General features: G+C 43.0%; 1 protein-coding gene across 1 annotated transcript in view; it reads left to right on the top strand.

Moving 5' to 3' along the window:
• Positions 1 to 1832: 1832 nt before the first annotated feature.
• Positions 1833 to 13991, top strand: part of tmod2 (tropomodulin 2) — a 22491-nt gene continuing 10332 nt past the window's right edge. Inside the window, exons 1-4 of the mRNA XM_030130933.1 lie at positions 1833 to 1950; positions 6120 to 6228; positions 6762 to 6919; positions 7909 to 8065. Coding sequence (XP_029986793.1) covers positions 6794 to 6919; positions 7909 to 8065 — 283 coding nt within the window. The 5' untranslated portion in view covers positions 1833 to 1950; positions 6120 to 6228; positions 6762 to 6793. The remainder of the gene's footprint in view (positions 1951 to 6119; positions 6229 to 6761; positions 6920 to 7908; positions 8066 to 13991) is intronic.

Raw genomic sequence — 13991 nt, 5'->3', positions numbered from 1 at the left:
GGGGGGGGGGGGGGGTTGAACAGAAGGAGGTGTGTTTGTTCATATTGGTGGGGGGCGGGGCTGTTGAACAGAAGGAGGTGTGTCTGTTCTTCATATTAACCACATTTACTCAGCGCTGCAGTAACTGTAACTCATTAATCCACCAAATGCGTCCAGATGATTGGTTGGTCGGTCGTCTGACTGTGACTCTGAACTCTTCTTCTTCTGTTCAACATAAGTGCTTCTATATCCAATGGAAACTATTTAGAGGAAACTTCAGCTTCTAATCAACACCGGTTTAACGGCTGGACTTCAGGTGGAGTGTTTCTGTTATTATTGATACAGGAGAGTTTGAAGAGCGCAGGAATGTGTGCATTAGTGTCAGCAAGACAAATGGACAGAAGCAATGAATACCTTCAGTTGTGTTGGTTTGGAACTCCACTTCCTGAAGATACTGAGGGCTCTGCTTCAAATCACACTCTTTTCTTTTCTTGTACATGTTGATTTTATTTCTTAATGCTCAAATGGTTTCAGATATAATTAATATTAACCCCAAACAACTTGACTATTTATTAAAACTGCTTCAAACTAACGTGGTTGTGTTGAGTCCTGTTTGACCGGTCAACATTCTGACAATAATGTTCAACAGTTCTGGATGGAAACCAAGAAGAACAGCAAGTTCAGACTGAAACACAGTTCAGACTGAAACACAGGTCAAATGTGATGGTTGAGTGACAGAAACATAGACTGAAACTGGAGGTTCAAATATGGCTGTGAAAACATGCACGATAAAAACTGTACTGTCAGTGATTTTACTGATCAGGAGTGAAAGTTGAAGGAACCAAAGACTCTGAAAAGGTTTAAAATCATTTGGAAAAGACGCAGTGAGAGAAAAAAGACCTACAAGATGAAACTGGTTGCACTGGTCACTATCACTGATCACTATCACAGGTCACTAACACTGGTCACTATCAGTGGTCCCTATCACTGGACACTCACTGGTCACTATCAGTGGACACTCACAGGTCACTATCACTGGTCACTATCACTGGACACTCACTGGTCACTATCAATGGTGAGTGTCACTGGTCACTATTACTGGTCACTATCACTGATCACTGGATACTATCACTGGTCACTATCAGTGGTCACCATCACTGGTCACTATCAGTGGTGACTATCACAGGTCACTACCAGTGGTCACTATCACTGTACACTATCACAGGTCACTATCAGTGGTCCCTAACACTGGTCACTATCAGTGGTCACTATCACTGGACACTTTCACTGGTCACTATCAGTGGTCACTATCAGTAGTCACTATCACAGGTCACCATCACTGGTCACACTCAGTGGTCACTGATGGACTCCATGCCACACCCCATTGCTGCAGTAATTTGTGCACAGGAAGCCCCGCCCCAGTATTGAGTGCTCACATGTTCATACTTTTCAGTCGTCTAAAACATTTGTTTTGAAAATGCTTTTTAGTGGGTTTAAGTCATATTCTAATTTTCTGATATACTAAATTATGGGTTTTCATTAGCTGTCAGTTACAATCATCCAAATGAAAAGGAACAAACACTTGAAACGTATCAGTGTGTGTGTGTGATGAATCTATGAAGATGTTTGACTTTTTGAATTGAATTACTGAAAAAAAGAAATCAAAATTTTGATGATATTCTACTTTATTGAGATGGAAATAGTAACCATTTGATCTGTCCAAGGCTTTACTGATGTTCCTCGTGAAAAGTGTCATTTGATTGGCCATTGTACATGAAGAAGGTAAGCCCAACCATGCCATTGGCTTACGGAAGACGAGCTCTCTTTCTATTGGCTGAATCAGACGTCAATCACTCAATGCGTCTTTCTCTCTTCCTGTGTCACCGCCCTTGGGCTGAGGAAGAAATCCACAACCGGAGTCACTGGGAAGAACTCGAACCCTTGGACCGATTGGACTCACTTTGTTCTCAGGTAAGAGTTCATACTGGTTGGCTCTTTCAGAGCCCCGTCTGTTGTTCCGTTTAAAGTGTTAAAAGTGTTAATAGTTTCACTGACTCTCACTTCCGGTCGTGCAGCTAATGCTAGCGCCTTGAATCATTCGCAAACGTTAGCCTGTAAGCTAACTGCTCCGACTCACCATGGCTTATTTCAGCTCTTAAATGTCCCTAACCCGAACCCTGACCCGGGTTTGTCTGGACGGGGTTCACTGTGTTCGCTCTCACACAGTTGACAGAACCTGAAGGAATGGGACATTAGCCTGTAAACAATAATCATAAACAGGTCCACAACCACTGGGCTAACGCGGTTCCGTTGGTCATTAAAGTATGTGGGTATAGTTTCTGCAGTCCCAAACAGAACCTGCTCCAGGTGTTTGGGTTTATGTGGCCTAGAACTACAGTTGGATCAGGACTCCATGGACTCTGTAGGACAGGATCGGCTGGAGATCTGATATTTATTCTGACATCTGGTGTTTTCTGCTGTGTGAGCCATCTGTGGGTTCGACTGTGGTTCTGTTCGGGTTCGGCTGTGGTAAACACTGCTGCTCTTCAGTAATGTTTTGCCTGTTTGTGGAGGACAATAGTTTGAGTGTGTGAAGACATTGTTTTGCTGGTATGACTCATGAGAGTCCAGAACTGAAAAGGGTGGAGCTTCAGCATGGATGGGCGGAGTTAAGTGAATAATGAAAGTATGTGCAGCCTAAGAGTTTTATTAAGGGTTTTTGGTATGTGTTAACAAAGGTTAGGCTTAGTTTATCTGCCAGGACTCAGTCCAATGGAAGGGTGTGGCCCCTGTCCTAAGGAGGACGGACATCTGCTGGAACCACCATAGAGTTCTACTGGAAAACCTGTTTACCAGGTCCAGTAGGTTGACCAGGTCCAGTAGGTGGACCAGGTCTGCTGATAGTTCGTCATGTCCTCCCGGTTTTCAGATGGTGCTTCAGAGAGGGTTCATTTAACCTTCATGCCTTTAAATGAGTGAAACCTGACTCTAGTTGGACTCTAGTCTGGCTCTAGTCGGACTTTAGTCTGGCTCTTGTCGGACTCTAGTCAGACTCTAGCCTGACTCTAGTTGGACTCTAGGCTGGCTCTAGTCTGACTCTAGTCTGACTCTAGTTGGACTCTAGTTGGACTCTAGTTTAATTCTAGTTAGACTCTAGTTGGACTCTAGTTGAACTCTAGTTGGACTGTAGTCTGACTCTAGTTTGATGCTAGTTTAACTCAAGTTTGACTCCACCTCAGAGTGAATGACTGTCAGTAGTTTTTCCAGAGGTTCTTCAAACCTGTTTTGTTTCCATGTCATTTCTTCCAAGGCTTTGCTTCCTTGCAAAGTGGGGCACTCCTTGAAATGTGTTTTCATTACGTAATGTGTGTGTGTGTGTGTGTGTGTGTGTGTGTAGTACACATAATGTGAGACACACCCATTTCCTGTTTGACTGTTCACCAACTGGGAGTAAAAACCTATCAGAGAACTGAAAGAACACAAATGTCAGTAGTTTTCTATCTGTAAGAGTTTTTATTTGGTTTGGGGTTAGGGGTTTAGGGGTAGGGTCACGTTCCCATCAGTCTGTGAGTAAGTCCACATGGTCCTGCTCTGCTCTTCTGTTTTTTCCATATGCTCTGCTCTTCTGTTTTTGTTTTTGTTTTTTTTTTCCATATGCTCTGCTTTTCTGTTTTTTTCCATATGCTCTGCTCTTCTGATTTTTTTTCCCATATGCTCTGCTCTTCTCTTTTTTCCATGTTCTGCTCTTCTCTTTTTTTCCATATGTTCTGCTCGTCCCTTTATTTTTCCATATGTTCTGCTCTTCTCTTTTTTTTCCATATGCTCTGCTCCTCTGTTTTTTTTCCATATGCTCTGCTCTTCATCCTTCTCAGTGCTTCAGTGTGTGATCATCAGCAGGATGAACACACACAGTGAATCAGAGTAGGTTGGATGTATTTGCAGACTGGTCCCTGTGGTATAGCAGAGCTGGGTCACTTCTAACTATAGTCTTTCAGTCCATGGGTGCACATGTGGGCTCCCAGAACCAAGCTCCACTTCCTCCTTGGCTGTAAATGACTAAACCTCCAGCTCCTTCAACACAGATCAAATAGAACACAAATATCCTTGTATCCAACCAGCATCTTCTGGCACCTGACTACTGTCAATAAATTCTATCTAGGGTTAGGGTTAGTTGGTGTCAGACTGATGTGGGAGTGGGTTCCCATGGTTTGATCTGAGCCACTGTTGAAGACTGAACGCACATGCACATGTGATGAGAGAAAAAAGCAACTACTGTTGAAATATTCACACTCTGTACACTCATGTATTTTACACCTTTTATTTTCTTCTCCACAGCAGACAAAGGCAGGACTACTGCATCAGCAAACCCACTGGTTTTTTTGTATCTAAAGTGATACTAAAACATGTTTGTTTGAGTTGGAAAATGATTTTAAAAGACACACATAATAACCTTTAAACTTTCTGATTTAAAAACATGTCGAGCCTTCACATGTTGATGCTGTTGTAGAGTCAACCATTTGGGACGACTTTGTGCACTTTGTCCAAACATACCACTGTGAACCCACCTGTGTGGACCCTGGACATTAAAGACCACTGTTACCCCACCTGTGTGGACCCAGGGCATTAAATATCACTGTTACCCCACCTGTGTGGACCCAGGGTATTACAGACCAGGCCTGAACAGGTGCACACATGCCCTGGTTCAAACATGTGTTGGGATGCAGACTACTGCACTGAATCAATAGTTAATAATCAATAGTGTGCGGTTGCTGGTTGGTCTGGTTGAGTTCTGGGTTTGGTGTATTTTGTGAAGTGAAGCTTGTGTGGTTCCTTTCATTTTTATTGCTGTGAATTCTAACAATAACGATGAGCTTTAACTTCATCCCCAAATTAATTTACTGTGTTACCAACATGCTAAAGTGAGACCCTGTTAGCAACATGCTAAAGTGAGACCCTGTTAGCAACATGCTAAAGTAAGGCCCTGTTGACCCAAATATGAACGGTTCACTGTGAACCTGTGGCGGATCAGAGTCTGTATCAGTAGGAGCTAACACTGGCTAACTCGAGCTGACCCTGACCCTAATCCTAACCCTAACCCTTCTCTGATCCAGGCCTCATTAGTTGAACTCTTGTGATGGTTCTAACAGGGTTCTCTCAGTGTTTCTGTTGTTTTTCTAGTGTCTGTCAGGACTAACTGTGGTTGGTTTGGATGAGGACAGACTTTCCAAAAGGCTTTCATTGGGTTTGGGTTAGGGTTAGGGTTAGGGTTTCCACTCTTCATGTAAAATGTTTTAGTTCCACCCTCATTAATTTGATTTGAAGCAGCTCATAGTTCAGTGTGAACTCAGATCTGGGTTTGGGCTCCGTTTTTACTGTTCCTCATGGGAGTTATCAGGTGACTTTGAGCCTGAGACCGCTCCTGTGTTGTTGCGTGTGTGTGTTGCATCACTCCAAGGCTGTCCTCTGCTCCAGCTGGGACTGTTCCCAATGATTAGACCAACCACATCTGCACACACACTGGGACTGTTCCCAATGATTAGACCAACCACATCTGCACACACACTGGGACTGTTCCCAATGATTAGACCAACCACATCTGCACACACACTGGGACTGTTCCCAATGATTAGACCAACCACATCTGCACACACACTGGGACTGTTCCCAATGATTAGACCAACCACATCTGCACACACACTGGGACTGTTCCCAATGATTAGACCAACCACATCTGCACACACACTGGGACTGTTCCCAATGATTAGACCAACCACATCCGCACACACACTGGGACTGTTCCCAATGATTAGACCAACCACATCTGCACACACACTGGGACTGTTCCCAATGATTAGACCAACCACATCCGCACACACACTGGGACTGTTCCCAATGATTAGACCAACCACATCTGCACACACACTGGGACTGTTCCCAATGATTAGACCAACCACATCTGCACACACACTGGGACTGTTCCCAATGATTAGACCAACCACATCTGCACACACACTGGGACTGTTCCCAATGATTAGACCAACCATGTTTGCACACACACTGGGATATTATCCTGGCATCCATCTAATGAAGAGGAAGTTTCTGCCCCATCACTCACCGTAAATATGTGTTTGTGTGTGTAGGCCTAACCCTAACCCGGACCTGGACCTGGACCCTGACCCTGGTTTGGAGCCTGGACACCAGTGTTGTGACTGGTCTGCTGCTAAAGAAGCTACAGTGGACACTAGGGGTGTAAGAAAATATCAGTTGTGCAATATATCACAATATTTCATTTCACGATACTGTATCAATATTAAAAAGTACTGTATCAATATTTTTAGGTATTTATTCAAATGCAGATATTGTGGAGGTTCATTTTTGTTTTTTTTTCCTTTTTGTTTATATTTTATTTATTATTCTTTAACACTCTTTTATTCAATAATGTTAGTTCCTTTGTTGGGATTGAACTAAAATACTGTTCAGATGTTAGTTCTGAACTAATAGAATATGAACATTTGAACAGGATCTTAAACTGTAATGTCTGTAAAACAGAATTTCAGTTTGAACACAGGAACATTTTGTGATATAACATTAGATCCTGTTGGGATCAAATAAAAATGTGTTTAGTATTTGTGCAGATTTCTGCTGTAATTCAATTCTTCAAGGAAATAACAATTAAGAAAAAAAAAAGAAATAAACAAAAAATTCCCTTTTTAACAGTATCATGATATATCGTGATATATCATATCGTGATCCTAGTATTGTGATTTGTATCGTATCACCAGATTCTTGCCAGTACACACCTCTAGTCGACACCATGGCCTTGTCTTACAAGAAGGACCTGGACAAATACAAGGATCTGGACGAAGATGAAATCCTCAACAAACTGTCGGCAGAGGAGCTCAAACAGCTGGAGACGGCTCTGGAGGAGATGGACCCTGAGGTGAGAGTTCAGCTGGGGTCGGAGGATTGGGGAGGGTGTTCTGTTCAGACACTAGATGTTCTGGGAAATGCACGACATCAGTATCAAAGAAGACACTTTTTTACACACAGTTTTATACAGATGTCATGTGATAGGATTAGGTCAGTTATTGTAAAGAAGGTGGGGTTTAAAGGTCAATTATTCTAAAGAAGGCGGGGTTTAAAGGCCCGTTATTTTGCCAGTGTGGGTGGATTTATTTATGTTCTAATCACACCTCATAGTTCTTCAAAACTGGGAAAATAAATGAAAGTATGATTTAAAGATGGAACAGTTCAGCCAAGAGACAGTGTGTTTATTTGCAGTCAACCTCTGAAGTATGGACCAACCTCTGCAGGTTCAGAGGTTTTTCACTGGATTCCATTGACATCACTGAATGGGAATCTGTGAAGATGGGTTAAGATTAGGCTAACCTATGTGGTTATGTTAGCTTCTGGAGTATAAGTGTCTCCTAAGCACCAGATGCTTCCTGCTTCCCTAAAAGTCCCAACTATTAGATTCAAACATTTCATGAGGAACTTCAGCCTTCAAGATAGTGAATGTAAAAAAAAAATATATATATATACAAACAAACTTTGCACAGTTAGAGATAACGGTGAACACAGAATAAAGGATACTTGTTTTTGAGTGGAGTGGGACTAAATTCTAATGTAATAACTCTGTTATATCGGAATATAACAAATATTTAATATAATAACTAAGGAGACAAACTACACACAGTGAACAGGAAACTGTCAGCAAACATGGGAAATATTAATTATTATTATGTTAATGTGAATATGTATAGTTTCCATGGAAAGTATCACCAGATTATTGCTGCGTTCATTATAACACTTAAATATTTTGATTAAAACAGACACTGCTTTTGTCTCCAGTGGCGGTTGCAGTTGTCCACAGTAAACCTATTGAAATGTTGTTCTGGTCTGATACATGCCCTCTGCCTGTTTTCCCAGAATGCCCTTCTTCCAGCGGGCCTGCGTCAGAAGGACCAGACAGTGAAGGTGGCAACGGGGCCATTTGACCGTGAACGCCTCCTCAAATACCTGGAGAAAGAAGCCATGGAGTACAAGGACCGAGAGGATTACATCCCATTCACTGGAGAGAAAAAAGGTCCATATATGGGCTATATATGATCACAGAGGGGTAGGGGTACCCTTAACCTAACCCTAACCCATATATGATCACAGAGGGCTAGGGGTACCCTAACCCATATATGATCACAGAGGGGTAGGGATACCCTTACCCTAACCCAGTGGTTCTTAACCTGGGTTCGATCGAACCCTAGGAGTTCGGTGAGTCAGTCTCAGGGGTTCGGTGGAGGTCAAGACACACACTCGACTCATTAGTCAGGTGTGTGTGTCAGTCTAGGTCCGTGTATGTAAACAAACGACTTCGGAGACTCTTTCTCTGATTGACATCCAATATACGCGGTGTATTGTTGTTGCTTATAGCACTACAACACATCTGGAAGTGTTTATAATCTCTTCCACTCATCTGACGATGAATTATTTGAGTATTTTCCACATCATTGTTATGACTTTTGCTACTTCCTGTTAACCATGGAGGCAGCCATGTGTAGCATTTGTTTACATTTTTCGGTCACCGCACTGGTCAGTTACAATCATGTGACGACTGACGCACCGTTGCGTATGGAGAAATTATATTACGCTAAAGCCGAGCTAGTGCCGCAATAAAACAATGATCACAAAAATACTGAAGGAGTACAACGAGAACTTTTTTTTGATACACTACATGCAATTATCTTTTTTTTGATGTCAAAATTGCGTGGTTCGGAAAGTTTGGAGCGAGATGAAATGAAAACCGGCTTGACCTGACGGCCTACATATGATTCATGATGACACGCCCCGCTTGGCCATCACTAAAGAAGGGTTCGGTGAATGCGCATATGAAACTGGTGGGGTTCAGTACCTCCAACAAGGTTAAGAACCACTGCCCTAACCCATATATGATCACAGAGCAAACAGAGGGTTAGGGGTACCCTTACCCTAACCCATATATGATAATAGAGCAAACATTTAGAGGGTTAGGGGTACCCTTACCCATATATGATAACAGAGCAAACAGTTAGAGGGTTAGGGGTACTGTAACCCTAACCCATATATGATCACAGAGGGTTAGGGATACCCAAACCTTTTGAAGCTGAGCTTTTTCCAGCTCCTTGGACAGGAAGGGCAGATGGGAGATGGGCTTGTAGTTCCAGAGGAAACCAGGATCCAGATTGGGTTTTTTTAGGAGAGGTTTGATAGTTCTTCTCTCTACTGGCTGTAGCTTTCAGCTTGCGTAGATCTTTGCAGAACCAGGGGACTGTGTGTGAGAAAGAAACAGTTCTTGTTTTTAAGGGGGCGTGGATATCCAGGAGACAGCGAAGGGAGTTGTTATAGTGATCCACCAAATCAATGACTGAGGGGAAGTTGGTGGAGGCCAGGAGTTGAAGGTCAGAATATTTGTCTGCTGAGTTGATTCTGGTGATGCGGAAGTGAATGAGGTGTTTGGGTCTGTGAGTAGGAGAAGACCAGGGTACTTCCATCTGTGAGTGGGAGAAGACCAGGGTACTTTCATCCGTGAGTGTGAGAAGACCAGGGTACTTCCATCCGTGAGTGGGAGAAGACCAGAGTACTTCCATCCGTGAGTGGGGGAAGACCAGGGTACTTCCATCCATGAGTGGGGGAAGACCAGGGTACTTCCATAGAGATGATGCTGTGATCGGAGACACCCATGTCATAGAGGACTAGGTCCAAGGTGTGGCCCCTGGAGTGAGTGGGGGAGCCAACAAGCTGGGAGGGGTTAAAACAGTCCAGTGAATGAGTGAAGTCAGCAGCCAAGGGGAAGGAGGGATTATCGATGTGGACAGTCACGTCACCAAGTATGAGGTTACTGGAGGATGAGGAACCAAGTAGGGTGAGGAGATCATGTATGTCAGTGATGAAGGCTGGGTGAGGTTTAGGTGGGTGGTAGATCAGAAGGATGTTGATTTGAGAAAGAGGTTTGTATGAAAATGCCAGGAATTCAAATGATGACACCTCAGGTAGAGACCAAGGTGTCAGCTTCAGGTCATCACGCTAGGCCTCCACCTAACCACAGGGACAGGCTTCATTTAAGGAGGAGAAAGCCCCAGGTTGGTGCCAGGTCTTGGTAAGGCACAGCACATCAACATCCTTCTGCAGAATATGTTCATGAATCAGAGAGGCTTTGTTGGTGAGGGACTGCACATTCAAAAGCTATACTTTTAAACTGGACTTGGCAGAGGTCCTCTGAAGTGGTCAGAGCAGGCTGGAATCCACTGTGCTGACTGGGATCTGCTCCGCATTTTCCATCCACCCTGGAGTGGAGCAGTCTGTTTCTGACTCTAGTCCCAACAGCAGCTGCGCTCTGATGACGCCAGCGAGCTGCAATGGAGCGTCCTGCGGACCGGAGGGAAGGGGCAGAGTCAGAGCTGGTAGGCTGACTGTTTAAAAAAAAAAGTATCTATGCAGACCCCTGTGGACATACTGTGGTCTGCGTAGGAGCCCCTGTTGTTTTATGGTGGAAATGCATGAGGGAATGGAGCAAGTGTTGAGCTCCATCATTTGTGAGATGGAGTAGTTGAACATCGAACACACCACCGATCCAAACATCGAACGCACCACCGATCCAGACATCGAACGCACCACCGATCCAGACATAGCCACAGCCAACAGACATGCAGCCAGGTGGGAGGAGAGTCGCACGGCGGAGTGGAGTGTCCCAACAGCCCAACCCGACAGGACCGTATCGAGGAAGGCTTTTGATGGAGGGAGGGTGGGAAACAGGCAGCAAGGCTAACACTATGGCCGTAGCAGCTAGCGCTCGCAGCAGCCAAACCATGGGAGGTAGCTGACTGCTGAGTAGCAGGCGGCTAACAGGCAGAAACGACCAGGACAACCAGAGAGACAGCTGGTGTCAAAAAGATAAAAACATGAACCATGGAGTGATTTATCTTTTCTCACCAGGTGGTCTCAGTAGTCAAGAAGTTTAAAAAAGTTCAAAACTTGTTGCTTTGGTAAGGAGAAGCAGCAAACAGACAACGCCATATGGACTACCCTAATGAGTCCAGTTTAGTCTGCAGAGTTCTGGTGAATCTTATGGAGCTGGAAATGGCTACTATGTGGGGGTTTAATACCAGAGAAAGTGAAAGAGATTCTGTGAATGGATTTGTCATTTTACTGAATGAAGTCGAAGTACTGCTGTGTTGATAAATACCTCCTAGTTGGGATCTGTAAGGGTCTGGATGGAAAGGAAACATGGACCTGACGATCCAGCCGTCGTCTCTGGAAAAAACAGTTGTGTATGTGTGTGCGCATTATGACGTAATGGAAATGTCCAGTAGTGTGTATCAGGAATGGAGTTGGTTGCCACCCCCCCGCTGATAAATGTGTGTGTGCTTCCCTTTTATTCCAGCCTGCTCCACTGCCATGAAGACCACTGTGGCCATTGAACAAACTAGACTCTTATTGTCCAAGTTTTGGTCTTGGTTTAATTTTCCACGTTGCTTTCCATTTTTTAAATTAGATTATGATTTGTTGATCTCTAAACTCTGCTTCACAACTGCAAAAAATGTTGTTGAGGTGGAAACGGAGGAACTGTGTTAGTGTAACTGGAGATTCATTAAGGTTAGTGAGGAGATGCATCCAACCAAGGCTCTAATAGTTTTGGATTTTTCATTATAGTTTAGTTTTATTTAGTTCTGTTTTTTTCTCTAATTCAGTTAGTTTTAATTCGTTTTTAGAGCAGGTTTGCCAGTTTTTATTAGTTTTTGTTATTTTCTAAATGCTTAGTTTTAGTTTAGTATTAGTTTTAGTTTTGTCGTATCTTTTCTCTTCTTCTCCGTCGTATTCAAATAAATCCCAGACAGGACTCTGCTGCTTTCCGCAAACTTTAGTCTCAATGCTTCCAGGTAGAGTGGGGACCAGAAGACGACTGGAAACCACAAGTGACAGACCCTTAAATATCATATGATGCTGCTAGCTAAAATTACTTGAGGGAAATAAATCGATTTTGTATCAATCCGACATTGACAAAGATGAAAATGAAGGGAATTTTATCCATAATTTTTATCCTTTTTTGTTAGTTTTGTAAGCACAGAATACAGTTTCAGTTAGTTATCGTTTTTTCTTTTAATTGTAGTTTTTATTTATTTCAGTTAACAAAAATGTTTTTTCAATTCTAGTTTTCATCATTTCATTAGTTTTCGTTAACGATAATAACCTTGCATCCAACCCAGGGTTAGGGCTATTGTTAGGGTTAGAGCTGGGATCAAACATCAATATGCTGAAATACTGCGATATTTAACCTTATGATGGATTATCGATGCGCTTTCGCCATGTATCGTTTTTAAAAAATATATTATTCAAATACATCCGCTATAAACTTCTTTCATGGTTCCTCCTTAGTGAGTGGAGTCACCGGTTTACATGTTCTCCAGGGGGCGGTCCTTATGCGAGTGGCTGGAAATTGAGCCAAAGTCGCTAAAGAAGAAAAACCAAAAGTGACAGATGCACTGTTTGCATCGTTTCAATCCAAAGTGTGGACAGACTTTGGCTTTTCTAGTGTGGATGGGACAAAGATGGAGAAGGACTGGACAGTATGTATGAACTGGCACCAAAATATGATACATGGGCGCCACCACAAACACACACACTGAACAGAAAGGAGATGTTTTCTGAATGAGTTTAAAATGAGACTGAGCTCATGAAACGGCCTTGTATGTCATGCCAGTTTTTATTCTATACATCCATATTTTCCACCTTTCGCTATTTGATGGTATGTCAGTGTCCAGTTCACATAAGCCTAGCCCCCCACCCCTCAGTGCGTCGGTTCAGGTTGGACAGAGGGTCAATAACGGCATGAACATGCAGCTTATAATGCGTAAATTTATACACTAATTAAAAGTGGCGTGTATATTTACGTGTCCAGATATCATGTTTAAAATAATGTCCCTGTTTGTCAGTCTCTTAAAAACAGCCTGTTTCCAGTTCTGTTGAACTGAGTGTCTTTGTTTTTACTCTATTGCTATTTTTACTCTGGTTCAACTATGCTGCAAAATATAAACTATGACATTTATTTATTTAGTTTGTTATTTGTTTCACCCCTTTAAACACACGGATATATCGTAGGTTATTAAGAGCAGTGTATTAATTATTGCAGTATCGCCATTTTGAGATATTGTCGTTATCATGAGCCATGTATTACTTATCATATTGTAAGGTACCCTGAGATTCCCAGCCCTAGTTAGGGGTTGGGGTTTGGGTCAGGTACTCCTTCATGGTCTTTTGATCATTTTTAGAGGTTACATGTCTCTCCTTAGGCTTAGGGTATGAGTTGGGTTAGGGTTAGCTACTCCTTCATGGTCTTTTGGTATATTTTGGAGGCTAAATGTCTGTCCTCAGGGACTGGCTCCCAGTTCTGTTGATGGCTGTATTTACTGTTTGCTGGCTTGCAGGAAGTGCCAGAGCCCCCCTGAGGGACCAGTTGGAGCACTGTGACTGGCTGGCTGGGTGGGTGGGGCTCTGGCGGCTCTTTTCCTGTTGAGTGTTTGTGTGTATTCAGTGTTTGTAGTCCCAGCAGTGCCCTTCACTTCACACTAAACTTTCCATTGGACTCATTGTTCCATGACTTCCTTCACTCTTTGCATTTCTTCTGTCAGACTGGTTGCCATGGTGATGCCATAGCTTGTCAGTCTGGGCTGGACTGACTTGAACTTGTCAGAACCGTTGATACAACAGATAATAAAACAGTAGAAGGCCTGTTCCTGCCGTCCACACTGGTAACTGCTGTAATGACAAAGATAAGAAGATTAAGATGAGAGGATAAGAGTCATACTGTCTCAAATAAACTTTCTGATTCGATATGTTTTGCAAGGATGCATTAAGCACTCAGATAAAAAACCCGAACCCTCAATGGATGCATAAAGCATTCAGATTAAAAAAAAAAAAAAAAAAAAAAAAAAACATTTAAAATCAGCCCAGACAGAACCTCAGTGGTACAACTGGCTGACTGT

The sequence above is a fragment of the Sphaeramia orbicularis genome, chromosome 3, assembly GCF_902148855.1.
Source record: "Sphaeramia orbicularis chromosome 3, fSphaOr1.1, whole genome shotgun sequence".
NCBI classification, from domain to species: domain Eukaryota; kingdom Metazoa; phylum Chordata; class Actinopteri; order Kurtiformes; family Apogonidae; genus Sphaeramia; species Sphaeramia orbicularis.
This window is presented reverse-complemented; position numbering and strand designations above follow the sequence as displayed.